This window comes from Leptonychotes weddellii, chromosome 10 (genome assembly GCF_054177405.1).
Source record: "Leptonychotes weddellii isolate Sample4059 chromosome 10, ASM5417740v2, whole genome shotgun sequence".
NCBI lineage: Eukaryota > Metazoa > Chordata > Mammalia > Carnivora > Phocidae > Leptonychotes > Leptonychotes weddellii.
The window spans coordinates 28,323,814-28,338,640 of record NC_138378.1 but is presented as its reverse complement, the minus strand read 5'-3'; the positions used below and the strand labels follow the sequence as shown (position 1 = coordinate 28,338,640).

At 39.7% G+C, this 14,827-nt stretch overlaps 1 protein-coding gene and 1 long non-coding RNA gene across 3 annotated transcripts in view; one reads left to right on the top strand and one right to left on the bottom strand.

The window, feature by feature from the left end:
- The window catches only part of LOC115941639 (uncharacterized), a 44,553-nt gene extending 30,720 nt beyond the window's left edge, over nt 1–13,833 (top strand). The window contains exon 4 of the long non-coding RNA XR_014149156.1: nt 13,696–13,833. This is a non-coding gene — a long non-coding RNA (uncharacterized LOC115941639). The remainder of the gene's footprint in view (nt 1–13,695) is intronic.
- MCM8 (minichromosome maintenance 8 homologous recombination repair factor) overlaps nt 1–14,827 on the bottom strand; it is a 42,402-nt gene that overhangs the window by 15,953 nt on the left and 11,622 nt on the right. For both annotated transcript variants that reach the window (XM_006735482.3, XM_081833208.1), the window contains exons 8-12: nt 13,709–13,794; nt 4,413–4,564; nt 3,974–4,169; nt 1,271–1,301; nt 592–732 (exon numbers count right to left, since the gene is read on the bottom strand). In XM_006735482.3, the coding sequence (XP_006735545.1) occupies nt 592–732; nt 1,271–1,301; nt 3,974–4,169; nt 4,413–4,564; nt 13,709–13,794 (606 nt within the window). The remainder of the gene's footprint in view (nt 1–591; nt 733–1,270; nt 1,302–3,973; nt 4,170–4,412; nt 4,565–13,708; nt 13,795–14,827) is intronic.

Genomic DNA, 14,827 nt, shown 5'->3' with positions numbered 1-14,827 from the left:
CAACAAGCAGAACCTTCTAGAGCCATCATAAGCCCTGGTGGGGAGAACCACTAGGCTCTGACTGGCAGAGGCAGAATCTTCTTGGGCACCAACAAGAAGTTAGCCACAGAAGTTGCCTTGCTTTAGAGAGAAGCAGTGGAGATGCACACAGACTGATCTCTTACCTTTATCAGACTATTCCTAAAGCTCAATACACTGTTTATATAGTTGTGTGAAGAGAGAATGCATGACTCTGCTTCCCTGCTCTTACTTTCTCAAAATATTCTGGTCATAGGTGAAGTCACAACAAAAAAGACTAGCAAAGCTGATACCAAAAAAAAAAAAAAAAAAAAAAGGGCTAGAGAAATGGCTGACATTTCACAATAGTTGACATCTCAACAGACCACCATGTCTGCACAGCCTGTGTAATCTATTTGAAAGGATGGCCAGACAGAAGTGATGTATTACTCACACAAACCCCAATTCACTTTTACCACCAGACCAACTATATCCTCTGGCACACAAATACTACATGCTTTGAGAAAATTCACTTGTGAATCAGTCATACATTTCATCAGGAATACATCAAATACTAGATGATTGATTTCCTACCTGTAGCATCTGACTCTTTCCCAAGCCTGGATCTCCAACAACAAGGACATGTGGATCTCCTCGAATCGGAATTCTGTTTTTGTCATCTGCATATTTTTGGCTTCCTCCGAAGAGTGCTAATGCCAAGCCTGCTTTAACAAGCTCAAGTGTGAAAGAAGAGGGAGGGGGAGAAAAACCTCAAAACTGAGAAAGACACAAAGATGACTAGCAAAAAAGGGATGCTTCTCCTTTTATATTTACATTTACTTGAGAATTTTTTTAAAAGCATGGTTCAACTTTACTTTTTTCCCCCTAAGGAAATTAACTTAAAACATAAACTTCTGTAACGTAAATGATTAAAAAGCAAAAACTAGGAAGCACAGAAAATCAAAGAAGTATCTTTAAAGTCACTGAGTAAAGACCTATACCTTGCAAGGCATGAATCTACTCCACAAAACTGGGGAATACTTGCTAGTTTCCACTTTAACACTTAGTGCCCAAAGTCACTTTAAAGGTACCTCATTCCCATTAGCTCAAATTAGTAAGCATCTTGTTCATACAAGGAGCTGTAGTTTGCCTTTCACATCATTCATTTATGGAGAACAATGACATATTAAAATACAAATAAATGGCTAACAAAAATTAGCTATTTTTTGCCAACTTTATATATTTTTGGGTAAAGATGAAGTAAAGTACTTACTTCATGACCAAAAATGACAGGGCAAAGTGAGCTGAAAAACAGAATACAACTTATAAATTCTTACTTAATGCTTCATCAATCTATTAGAAGATCTACTTTACAACTTGCTTAACTTGCTTTAGCATCAAGAAAAAGGCAAACATAAAATTTACATCCCTCAAACAACTCAAAACATTTTATTCAAACAGTAAGTTTCTCAAAATTCTTGGTCAATTCATAAAGGGAAGAATGCTTTAAAAATTGTGTCTGTAAGGGAGACAAAACTTGTAAAGCATTTTATTTATTTTTTTGAAAGAGAGAGTGAGTGAGCTGGAGCAGGGAGGGGCAGAGAAGAGGGAGAGAGAATCGCAAGCAGTCTCTACACCCAACGTGGGCTCGATCTCAGGACCCTGAGATTATGATCTGAGCCAAAATCAAGAGTTGGACGCTTAACTGATTGAGCTACCCAGGTGCCCCTTTGCAAAGCATTTTAAGTAACTAAATATACTGTTGATGTATCACCAGCTGGTGATCTCATAATCATGGTCTTCTACCTTAGGCACCATACACTGACTACCACCCCTTCTCACTCCCCCATTCCCTTACCAGTATTTCGGGGGATCACCTCCCAAATAAATGCTTACCCAAATCGTTGCTTCTGAAGAAACCTAAACTAAAACATAACCTTCCACTGTCTTCTCCATTCGCCTTTCATGGTCCTCCACTTGTTATTCTAGCAAAGGTGAACAAACTTTTTCTTAAAAGGCCAGAACATAAATCTTTTCAGTTTTACTGTCTGGGTCACAACTACTCAACTTGTGTGAAAGCAATTATGTGATGAATGGATGGCACTGTGTCCAAATAAAATTTTGTTTACAAAACCAGGCAGCCTAATTTGCCAACCCCTGCAAGATTAACAAATGGACAACCATGAAAAATTCTAGTTTTAATGTTGAAATCATAAATACAGAACTAAAGGGTAAAAGCAACCTGTGAGAAGAAAACCTTTCTAGTATGGCAGAAGGACCACTGCAAAGGTTCGTTCTTATTCAAAATGGGTAAGAGGAACCAATCAGAGGTGTTTTGATCTTCAACCAGGTGACTCCTCCCCACCTGCTCACAGCCCACTCATCACACTGTCCCTGATCCACAGATTACACCCTCACTCTAGCTCAGAGTACCCCTTCTCCCAGGGTAGGTCTGGATGGCTATCTATTCAGAAGTCTCTGAGGGTTTAAGGACAGAGACCCCCTGAGGAACTCTATACTTTTCTCAGCTGACTATAACATATTAAAGGCAGAATGAGTCAAATTCTCTTAGTGCCCTAAGCCTAACTAAGGAAAACACAACATGGTTAACTGTTGTTTTTTTTTTTTTTAAGATTTTATTTCTTTGTCAGAGACAGAGTACAAGCAGGGGGAGCAACAGGCAGAGGGAGAAGCAGGCTCCCCGCTGAGCAGGGAGCCCGATGCAGGACCCAATCCCAGGACCCCCGGATCATGACCTGAGCCAAAGGCAGACGCTTAACCAACTGAGCCACCCAAGCGTCCCCAGGGTTAAGTGTTCTAATACAACACATTTCAAAACCTCAGTCTTTACTACTGTTAGGTCCGTCTATTTTTCAGTCTCTCTTGTTTTCCTCTATTTCTCCAAAATTACCCAAAAAATTGTTTAAAAGTTTTTAAAATAACAGCATGCTGTGTTAATTATGTTAAATACATTATAAAATTTCATGTAATCCTTGGAACAATCTTCTGAGGCAGGAATTATTTCTATTTTAAGATGAGAAAAATGAAGGAGGTAGTAAGTAACATGCTTCCAACCACACTGGAAGTGCTTGAAGTGGGATTCTAACTTAGATTTATTGAAAATTAAAAACAAAAATTTAAAAAAAATAGCTCTTAACCACTAAAGCAAAAATTGCCTCTACTTTGCTTCTTCTCTACTGCATGACAATAATGTGGAAATAAAAGAGTATTACGAAATACTGACTTCCATGTGAATCTCTTGCTCTCTTTTTTAATATTTTATTTATTTATTTGACAGAGAGAAAGAGAGAAAGCACAAGCAGGGGGAGTGGCAGGCAGAGGGAGAAGCAGGCTCCCCACTGAGCAAGGAGCCTGACGTGGGACTCATCTCCGGACCCTGGGATCATAACCTGAGCTGAAGGCAAACGCTTAACCGACTGAGCCACCCAGGCATCCCTCTCTTTCTTGCTCTTTAAAAGTAAACAACCCCCTACATACAACCAATTGAAATGACTGGAATTCACAGTCCTGTCACTACTTCTGCTGAGTAACCAACTTCAATTGTGAGACAGTAAATTTTCTTTATGGATTAAACTAGAGATCAACAAACTTTTCCATAGAGGTACAGACAGTAAATATCTGTGAGCCATTCCCTGTTGCAACTACTCAGTTCTACCACTGCAGCTGGAAAGGAACAAGCACTATATAAATGAATGATTATGGCTGTGTTCCAGTAAGTTTATTTACAGGAAGTGAAATTTAAATTTTATGTAATTCTGTGTGTCATTTAATTGTCTTTTTTTTCAGCCATTAAAAAATATAAAAACCATTCTTAGCTTATGGGCCATATAAAAATGGGCAGTTAGTTGGATTTGACCTGTGAACTGTAATTTGCAACCATATTGACTAGTTTTTGTTACTTGTAGCCAAGAGCGCTGCATATACATAGTAAAACTTCAGATAATCTCATACATACTTGACAATGAGTTTAAACAGGTTTTCTTCAGCTTGAATCTCTTGGATGGCATAAAGGTCTTTAAGTGAGAACTCCATCAATGCTCCATGCTTACACCCATCCTCAGAAGTCTTTGTTTTCTGTCCTTTGTTATTACTAACAGAATTTGCTTCAATGTACAAAAGGAACATGCATTTGTCATTCTTATTGCGAGAACCTGTAAATTTCAAAATATGAAATACAATAATTGGTATTTTCATTTTCTCTACAAAGATTTGATTGGAATGAAAAAGAAAGGCACAATAAGCTACAAATAAACCTTTATTTTAAAGGAAAAGTGTCACCCATGTAAGAAACAAGGAATTCCCTTATTAGTGGAGTTTCAAAAGAACCTTGAAAAAAGATGAATGCTGACAAATTATTGAGAAAAAATCAAAATGAGAAAAGAGTTATATAATACCTTCTTCAGCATTTGAGACTTTGACAACTCCAGTAATAGTCACTGTGTCTCCTGGGACACAGCTATCCACAAGATCGTGAACAAGTTCACACTCTATCGTTCGTGGAATCCGACCTGCTTCTCGCTGATCATCAGACATTAGCTCCTGGATTCTAAAAAGTTAAACAATTTTCAATCAGTATATATACTGACTTTAATTTCTTCAACATGTCAACTATTCAGGATCCACAAGGTACTGAGCTAGATAAAGGAAAGATTAGTGTAAAAAAAAAAAAAGAAGTTCAATGGTGTATTTAATATTACTTCAGCAGTTTGCCATTAAGAATGGCAGGATGAGGGGCGCCTGGGTGGCTCAGTCGGTTAAGCGACTGCCTTCGGCTCAGGTCATGATCCTGGAGTCCCGGGATCGAGTCCCACATCGGGCTCCCTGCTCGGCGGGGGGTCTGCTTCTCCCTCTGCCCTCTTCCCTCTCATGCTCTCTGTCTCTCATTCTCTCTCTCTCAAATAAATAAATAAAATCTTTAAAAAAAAAAAAAAAGAATGGCAGGATGAGCATATACACTTGCCTGCCCCTCTCCAAAATGTCCACCAAAATGGTAGTCACTAAATAAGTAAAGAGAAGTTTTAGGGTGTGCAGAGGTGTTATTGATAAACAAGAGCTCTTGGAATTTTAGAAAACAGCAAGTGGGAAAGTACAGATGAATAAAACAAAATAAAGTCCAAAATACACACAGGGAAAAGTTACAAGGAACTAAGGGAAGTGGGAAAGTATTGATGAATAAAACAAAATAAAGTCCAAAATACACACAGGAAAAAGTTACAAGGATCTAAGAGAAGTGGGAGCCTTCTAGGTTGGAGTTGGCAGGAATGAAAAGTAGGGAATTCCTTGTTTCTTTTTTTTTTTTTAAAGATTTTATTTATTTATTTGACAGAGAGAGAGAGAGCACAAGTAGGAAGAGAGGCAGGCAGAGGGAGAGGGAGAAGCAGACTCTCCACTGAGCAGGGAGCCTGACATGGCGCTCGATCCCAGGACCCTGGGATCATGACCTGAGCCGAAGGCAGCCGCTTAACCGACTGAGCCACCCAGGCACCCCAGGAATTCCTTCTTTCTTACATAGGTGAAACTTTTCCTCCTTTCAGTAGATGGCTAAAAGGAAACAGGATAATCAACTGAAAGACAAGTCACAGAATAGCTGTTTAGAATTCTTTAGTAGGTGGGTGGATAGGCGGGTAGGCAAAAAATGAGAGCATTCCAGCAAACCAGGCTTTAATGTTTAACAAAAACCAGAGCACTGTTCTAGAGAAATGGATCCATCCACTGTGAGGGGAGCTACAGCATCTAATGAGGGTATCGGAGCTCCAAAATAAAGCCTCATTCTGGCATCCGAGGAGCCCAACTCCAATTCAAAACATGAATTATTCATATAGCAAAATTTGATAGTCAAAACCCCTACCTTCTTACCAGGGGACAGGCCTTATGAGGAAAAAATTCCTACTTACAATATAGCAAAGGAAACCTATCCTACCTAGACCAAATAATTTCTCATTGCTCATCAGATATTTCAGGATGAAATGGCAATAATTCAGGAAAGAGAAGAGCATTAGAAACAAACAAAAAGCTAAGAGTTTTTGAGAAAATCTTACCATCATAAAACAAGAATAAGCGGCTATAAAAAGGGAACTATGGGAAAACAAATGTGAGATCAGGAAAATTAAAAATATGTATATAAAAATCAAAATCTTGCCATTTGCAACGACGTGGATGAACTAGAGAGTATTATGCTAAGAGAAATAAGCCAATCAGAGAAAGACATGTATCAGATGATCTCACTGATATGAGGAATTCTTAATCTCAGGAAACAAACTGAGGGCTGCTGGAGTGGTGGGTGGGAGGGATGGGGTGGCTGGGTGATAGACATTGGGGAGGGTATGTGCTATGGTGAGCGATGTGAACTGTGTAAGACTGATGAATCACAGACCTGTACCTCTGAAACAAATAATACATTATACGTTAAAAAAAAAAAGAAGATAGTAGAAAGGGAAAAATGAAGGGGGGGAAATCGGAGGGGGAGATGAACCATGAGAGACTATGGACTCTGAGAAACAAACTGAGGATTCTAGAGGGGAGGGGGTGGGGAGATGGGTTAGCCTGGTGATGATATATAAAAGAGGGCACGTATTGAATGGAGCACTGGGTGTTATACGCAAACAATGAATCATGGAACACTACATCAAAAACGAATGATGTAATGTATGGTGATTAACATAATAAAATAAAATTTTTAAAAAATCAAATATTTATAGGAAGAAAACAAAAAAAAGCCAAAGAAATCTAGAAAATGGCACAGAGAAAGCAAAAGGTGAAAAAAGGTTAAAAGACAGATGAACAGTCCAATGGATGTATCTGATAGGAAGCTGAAGACAGAAAAGATATTCTAGAGTCCAAGACAACCCCAGAAAAGGACTGATCACTGTCAAGCAGGATGAAGACACATTTAGATGTACTCCTACTACTTCAGAACACCATAGACAAAAAGATTTCAAAAAGTGGGAAAAGCGCTAAACAACAAAGTTACAGTCCAAATATGAAGCCATTAAAATAGGGGACAATGCAAGGGAGTAGAAGAAAAGAGAATTCATTTTGATTTTGACACATGGGTCATTTCTTTGAAAACAACAGAAAACAAAACAACACAGTGACATAAATTACATTTCCTTTTCTTGGCATTTGACCATCTTCCTTGTTTCTTTGTTAAACAAAGATGATCATAAAAATATAAATGCCCTTGTTTTTGTTAGATATGACCTATATATTAAACAAGGAAGACAATTATGACTGGAAGAGAGAAGTAAACCTTGACAATGTAAAATTAACATCATAGCTTAAAGAAGTCTAGCAGTAGAAGGGGGAGAAGTAAAAGTAAGTGCATCGTTTCTAACGTCCTTGGTTCACAGAGAGTGGGTGAATAAAGAGAGGGAAGACATGAAAGGATGTTACCTAAAGTTATATATAAGATAAGAAGTTGTGGGAACTGTGGCCTACTACACTGATTTTTAAAAACATTTACGTGCATTACCTTAAAACTTTTTTTTTTTTTGCCACGCTGATATTCCAGTTTAATTATATAGCAATTATACAGCATGAGGTCAGATGCTTAGGGCCTCTCATCCGTCTTCTTTTTACCAACTGAATTAATATCTCCCCCTGCAAGTGCTGCTTGGCTCCCCAGTGCCTGGGGGTGGCCACCTGGAGCCCATCTGATGAAGCCAGTGGCACATGTATTTTCTCATTCCACAGAGCCATCCAGATGGCTTCCACGGTGACTTTATAAAATCTTCTGGGTCAATAGGATTTTTGTTGGCATATGATGGGAACCAAGGCTTTAAACCAACCATGGCTTTGAAAATCCCACAGTTACCGGGCTGGCATGTGTGATCTGTTCCTGGCTTTTTTTTGTAATTTTAATTCCAGGATGATAACATACACTGTTATATTAGTTTCAGGTGTACAATATAGTGATGCAACAGTTCTATACATGACTCAGTGCTCATCAGGATGAGCCCCTATTTCACCCATCCCCCCATTCACCTCCCCTCTGGTAACCATCTGTTCCCTATAGTTAAGATAGTTAAGAATCTGTTTTTTCGTTTGTCTCTTCTTCTCTTTGATCATTTGTTTTGTTTCTTAAATCCACATACGTGTGAAATCGTATGGTATTTGTCCTTCTCTGGCTTATTTCACTTAGCATTATACACTCTAGATAATTTTTTTTTTTAAGATTTTATTTATTTATTTGAGAGAGAGAGAGTGAGAAAGAGCATGAGAGGGGAGAGGGTCAGAGGGAGAAGCAGGCTCCCTGATGAGCCGGGAGCCCGATGTGGGACTCGATCCCAGGACTCCGGGATCATGACCCGAGCTGAAGGCAGTCGCCTAACCAACTGAGCCACCCAGGCGCCCCTATACTCTCTAGATCCTCTATGTTGTTGCAAATGGCAAAATCTCATTCATTTTTATGGCTGAGTAACATTCCATTATATTTACATATAAATATATACAGACACCACATCTTCTTTATCCATTCATCTATCAATGGACCCAGGCTGCCACCAACTATTTTTTTATTTTTTTTAAACATTTTTTTAAAGATTATTTATTTATTTATTTGAGAGAGAGAATGACACAGAGCATGAGAGGGGGGAGGGTCAGAGGGAGAAGCAGACTCCCCGCCGAGCAGAGAGCCCGATGCGGGACTCGATCCTGGGACTCCAGGATCATGACCTGAGCCGAAGGCAGTCGCCTAACCAACTGAGCCACCCAGGCGCCCCTGCCACCAATTATTTTAACTTCTCAAACTTATTTCACAATGGGAGTTGAATTGTGGCTCCCAAAAGATGTATCTGGAAAGTTTCTGTTGAACAATGTTAGCTGATAGCCTTATGGGGTTTCCTTTGTATGTAAATGTTTTCTTTTCTCTCACTGCTTTTAAAATGCCCTCTTTATCACGATTTTTTTTTTTTTTTTACCATTTTAATTACTATATCTTGGTGGACCTCCTTGGGTTGATTTTGTCAGGTGCCTTCTGTGCTTCCTATGTCTGTTTCCTTCCCCAGATTTGGTAAGTTTTTGGTTACTATTTCTTCAAGTAAATTTTCGGCCCCCTTTCTCTCTCTTCTTCTGGGATCTCTATAAATGTTATTATGCTTGATGGTGTTACTGAGTTCCCAAAGTCTATTTTCATTTTTTATTATTTTTTCTCTCTCCTGTTCAGCTTTTCATAATCTGCCCTCCAGGTCTCTGACCTGTTCTTCTAGTCTACTATTTATTCCCTCTAGTGTATTTTTAATTTCAGTTATTGAGTTCTTCATCTCTGCTTGGCTCTTTTTTATGTTTTCTCTTTGTTGAGAGTCTCACTGAGATCGTCCACCCTTTCCTCAAGTCCAACAAGTATCTTTATGACCATTACTTTAAACTCTATCAGGCATACTATTTATCTCCGTTTCATTTAGGTCTCTTGCTGTGATTCTGTCCTGTTTTTTCACTTGGGACATATTCCTCTGTCTCCTCATTTTGACTTACTCTCTGTGTTTGTTTCTGTGTTAGGAAAGTCAGCTAGGTCTCCTGCTCTTGAAAGTAGTGGCCTTATGAAGAAGAGGTCCTATAATGCCCTGCAGTGCAACGTCTCCTGTTCTTAAGAACTTGGTGCTTCAGGGTTGTCTCCTGTGTGTGTTGCGTGTGCCCTACTATTATGGCTGAGACATGTTTGTCTTCAGTCCAGTAGTCTACAATGGTTCTCTTTGCCTGTTGTGGTCAGGGTTTGGTCCCTGTGTTGTTAGTGGGCCAGTCTGGGCCACCCTGGGCTTGAGTTGGGTTGGGCCAGGTGTTTGCCAGAGCTGCAGGAGCACCAAACTGCAGGGCACTCTCCCTGTATTATCCCTTGAGAAGCTTCTATTTGTGGGCAGGGCCTACAGTCAGACCAGATGTCCGTCCCCAGCTTACTGCTGGGGCCACAGCTGGATTGGTATGAGTGGTTATCTTCCCCTCTCCCCAGAGTAGGAGACACTTTGGAGTGCTGCTGGCCCGTCAGGGCTGCTTGCTCACTTCCACGCCACTTTGGATGGACTCCTGCAGGAGAACGCAGGGATGATGTGCACAGTACCAGGAGGTCCACACCAGCCAGCTGCACAAGGGGAGCTGCAGCCACTGGGAAAACTCCTGCCCTACTTGGAGAGGCTGAGTCCATAGAAAAGTACATGGGTGGAGTGTGCCATTAGCAAGCTGGGTGGAAGGTGGAGAGTGTTGCACTGTCCTGGTTCCCACAGGTGTCCCTATATCTAGGCTGGGGGCCAGGGAAGGGGAGATAGCACCCACCAGCTCTTTTGTTCTTGAAGAAGTCTCCCAGTACATGCTCTGAAGTTAATAAACAAATCTCCCTCCTGTATACCCCAAGCATTTTCAAACTGCTGCTTCTATGCTGCATCTCAGCAGGGCTGTTTGTTGTGTTGTCTCTTTAAGGGCAGGGACTCAGTTTCCTCTCACCGTCCAGCTCTCCCAGAGCTGAGCCACTGATTTTTAAAGTTTCAGGTGTTAAGCCCGGCTGATTGTAAGAACTCACAAAATGAGGCCCCTCTGGTTTTCAAAGCCAAAGCTTATGGGTATTCACCTTCCCCACGCAGTTTCCCTGTGCCTGGGGTGCCTGCTGTGGAGGTCTGCTTCTCTCCCCTCCCCACAACTGCTGCTGAGTCCCTCCCTCCCACAGTCCCGTGGATCCGTCTGGCTCCCAACCACATCTCCATCCTTCCTATCCTCTTGGATGTGGCCTCTTCTCTATATTTAGCTGTGGAGAGTCTGTTCTGCCAGTCTTCAGGTTGCTTTTGGGGTTATTTATGCTGATGTGGGTGTTACCTAGTTGTATCCATGGGACCAAGTGAGCTTAGGATCCTCCTACTCTGCCATCTTCTGGAAGTCTTTAAAATTTCTTTAAATAATAAATGTAAGTAAAATCACTGAATGTTAAAATAGTAATTTTGGAATATATTCCTATACATCTGTATTAGCCTCTCAATTCCTTTGAGGTCACGGACAGGTATCCACCTAACCTGCACTACTTCAAACCCTGCTCCTCCTTCACCACCAACCCTCCACCTTCACCCTCAATGCACATTCAAAACACTGACAGACTGCAATGAGAAGTCTCAGAATGACACAACATGCTAAGGATGCCTTGCTTTAAAAAATTAGATATCTAGTGTTGTAATGAAAAAAAATTAGATACTTAGACTTTTCTTATTAAAACAGATAAACAGAAAGAAGAAAATAACAATTACTCTGATCTCATTTCTGAGAGTATATTCTCAACATGTTTTTTTAATGTCATTTCAAAATATTCTCCTGCAACATCATATTTGATGGCTACACAATAATCCCTTGTACCATCCTACTTACACTATTTTCTTCAGCTGTTTAGGCTGTTCCCCATGAAAAAAAACCACACACAACGTGAAAACATACTTTCAGCAAGCTATTTCTTTTCATATTGTGACTGTTTTCATCACATAAACCCTTAGAACTAGGACTGCTTCAACTGCAAGGCCTTTGATATATATTGTAAGGTTTTCACTTTGATGCATTCAAGTATTTCAATGCACTAGCTGAGAAACAATAATTTAATTCTTTGTGGTCATTCCAAGCTAAGCCTCAGAAAAAAAATGAAACTGATTTACTTTAAATGGCAGGAAGAACTTTCACCTAGGGCAGATAGTCATTTTATATATCTACACTTTGGTAGAATAAAACAATAATATAAGCTAATACTGTACTAACAAAGTTTTACGATAACTTATTGAAAATGAGCTTTAGCAATACCTTACTTTTAAAGAGTCAAGAAAAGGATTTAAATGGTCTCCTTTTTTTTTAAGATTTATTTTTTATTTTTTAAGATTTATTTATTATTTTAGAGGGTGGGGAGGGGACGAGGGAGAGAGAGAATCTCAAGCAGACTCCCTGCTGAATATGGAGCCTGACTTGAGGCTCATTCTCACGACTGAGATCATGACCTGAGCCAAAACCAAGAGTCAGACGCTTAATCAACTGCACCACCCAGGTGCACCTAAATGGCCTCCCTTTCTGCTTGATCTCCTAATATCAAGAGATCATCATTCAAATCCAATTAAAATATTAAAGCCTGTTTTCTTGTCTGCTATTTTTACCAGAAAACAAAGAGATTTTGTACAAATAAATGAATTACCCTGGACCTTCTGTTGCACCCATCCTATTGTGAACTGTACAGCTCCTGAGGCCCTCACCACCCTCTTCAGTGGTGAAAGTCCTACGGACCTTCTTTGCACACTCTTGTGCACTAAAAGGGCACAAGATCATGCTCAAGAATCTTATCACAACCCTAAAAATGAATGAAATTTTGCCATTTGCAACAACATGGAGTTATATGGTATAATGCTAAATGACATAAGCCAATCAGAGAAAGACAAATACTGTATGATTTTTCACTCATATGTGGAATTTAAGAAACAAAACAAATGAAAACAAAGGAAACAAAGGAAAAAAAAAAAGAGAGAGAGAAACAAACCATGAAACACACTCTTACCTATACAGAACAAACTGTTGATTACCAGGTGGGACGTGGGTGGGATATGGGTGAAACAGGTGAAGGGGATTAAGAGTACACTTATTGTGAGGAGCACTGAGCAATCACTATATTGTACATCTGAAACTAACATAACACTTTATGTTATCTTTGCTGGAATTAAAATTAAAAAAAATAAAATATAGGGGCACCTGGGTGGCTCAGTCACTTGGGCGACTGCCTTCGGCTCAGGTCATGATCCTGGAGTCCCGGGATCGAGTCCCGCATCGGGTTCCCTGCTCGGCGGGGAGTCTGCTTCTCCCTGACCCTCCTCCCTCTTGTGCTCTCTGTCTCTCATTCTCTCTCTCGCAAATAAATGAATAAAAATCCTTAAAAAAATAAATAAATAAATAAAATAAAATATAAAAAAAAGTCTCAAACATTTCTTCTTTTATAAAATGGAGAGTTTGAGAAGATCTCAGCATAGTGTACAATTATTATATATGTTGGTCTTAGTCTTTACAGAACAAAAGGAGGTCAAGCTAGGACAGGGCTAGCAATCCATCTCACTTTTTCTCTAGGTTCTTAGTTTTTTAAAGACCATCTCCTGTTTTAGCCAGATTTCTTGGGTAGCATTCTGACTTTAAAACTACCCATTATTTTATAGTCAGGGATGAGTTATGGGACTACAGCCAGATAAAATGGAATAAATTGTTGGGTTAAACACATACACACACACACACACAGACCCATATGACCTGCAAAAAACAGCTTTTAAAAAAAGAAATCTATAGTAAAATGCCTCATAGATAGTGAGAACATGAAATGAAACATGCCCATTTCTAAGGGATTCTTTATTTTAAAACTTCTAAACAACATTTCTATCACAGCTTATGGAAAGAAAATCATACAGCTTTCTTGGTCTACATCCAGTTCAATGAATCACATAAGTGAGAAATAAAATGAACTATTCCTCAGTAGCAAAAGAACATGACACTTGTACTTAAAATCCTTTCTGGAATCTGATACAGAACAAATTTCAAATAAAGACAATTATCATTTCAACATATAAACTCTTAATCAAATAAATCCTTTATTCTATAATTTATCACTGTCTACAGAAAAGACTCACAGTATAATAAAGGAATATTATAGATTTGCTTGGCAGTATGAGAGATGTAAAACCTGTGTTTTATTTATAGTCTGACTGCTTACTTGATTGACTGCCAGTCCATCGTAACCGTGAGAGGAGAACTACGGAGAGCAGTGAATGACCTCCCTCGACATGTGGGCACAGGACACTGAAACAAGATTAATTCATATCCAGATTTAGATAAACTACAATCACATCTCAGGAAAATGCAAGTTAAAATGCTTCATTTAATACTGTTTTAAGTTGGTCCCAGAATGGTGTTGTAGTAAAATGCACTATGAGCTTAATGAATTTCTATTTCCATCTGCATCAATTCTGTATTACAAGCTTTTGAAGCACTTTTTCAGCTGGTCCTTCTTGATTACTGCTCTTATTCTTTCAGCTGTGGGTGTGCAAGGCTCCTTACAAGCCTCTCACACTGAGCACATATTCCTTCCTTTGTGCACAGTCTCCTGATCCTTGCATGCCCTCTTGCATCCAATTCCACATATCCAGCCCCAAATCTCCCCTTTTCCAAAGTCTTCCTGGGTCTCCTTTAATCCTCAGCTCTCCTATCTCACTTCCTTTTGCACTGTTTTGTGTAATATTTATTGTACCACAGAGACAATCCTCAACAAGCAAGTGAGTTGTGTTCAAGTATTTAAAAGTCCCTTAATAGTTTCCTATTTGGACCTCAAGATGCATTTATAAATTCAGAGATTGTGGCCGACCATATTTTCCAAATATGGTTGCAACAGTATCTCCCCATGACCCTTTCTAGAACCTTCCCACTTCGTCATCAAGAGATGGAGTCTAATTTCCCTCTCCTGGGATCTGGACAGGCTTATGACTCACTTTATAACCAACAGAAGTGATGACACCTGATTTCTGAGGCTAGCTCAAAAGAGGCAAAGCCATTTTTTCCTGAGAGCTAGACCTGTTTCTTGAAGCTCTCAGCAGCCATGTGAGCAGACTGAGTATCCTGAGCTGCCATACTGTGTACAAGAAGCCAAAACCAGCCCAGAGAGACAGGAGGAGAGATGCCCAGCCAGCCCCCAACCACTCCAGCCTCTTGCTGTTCAGCTCTATCCACCACTTGACTACAACTCCATAAGAGACCTACATGCAGAACTACCTGGCCAAAGATGTCCATCAACAGATGAATGGATAAAGAAGATGTGGTGTATATATATATATATATA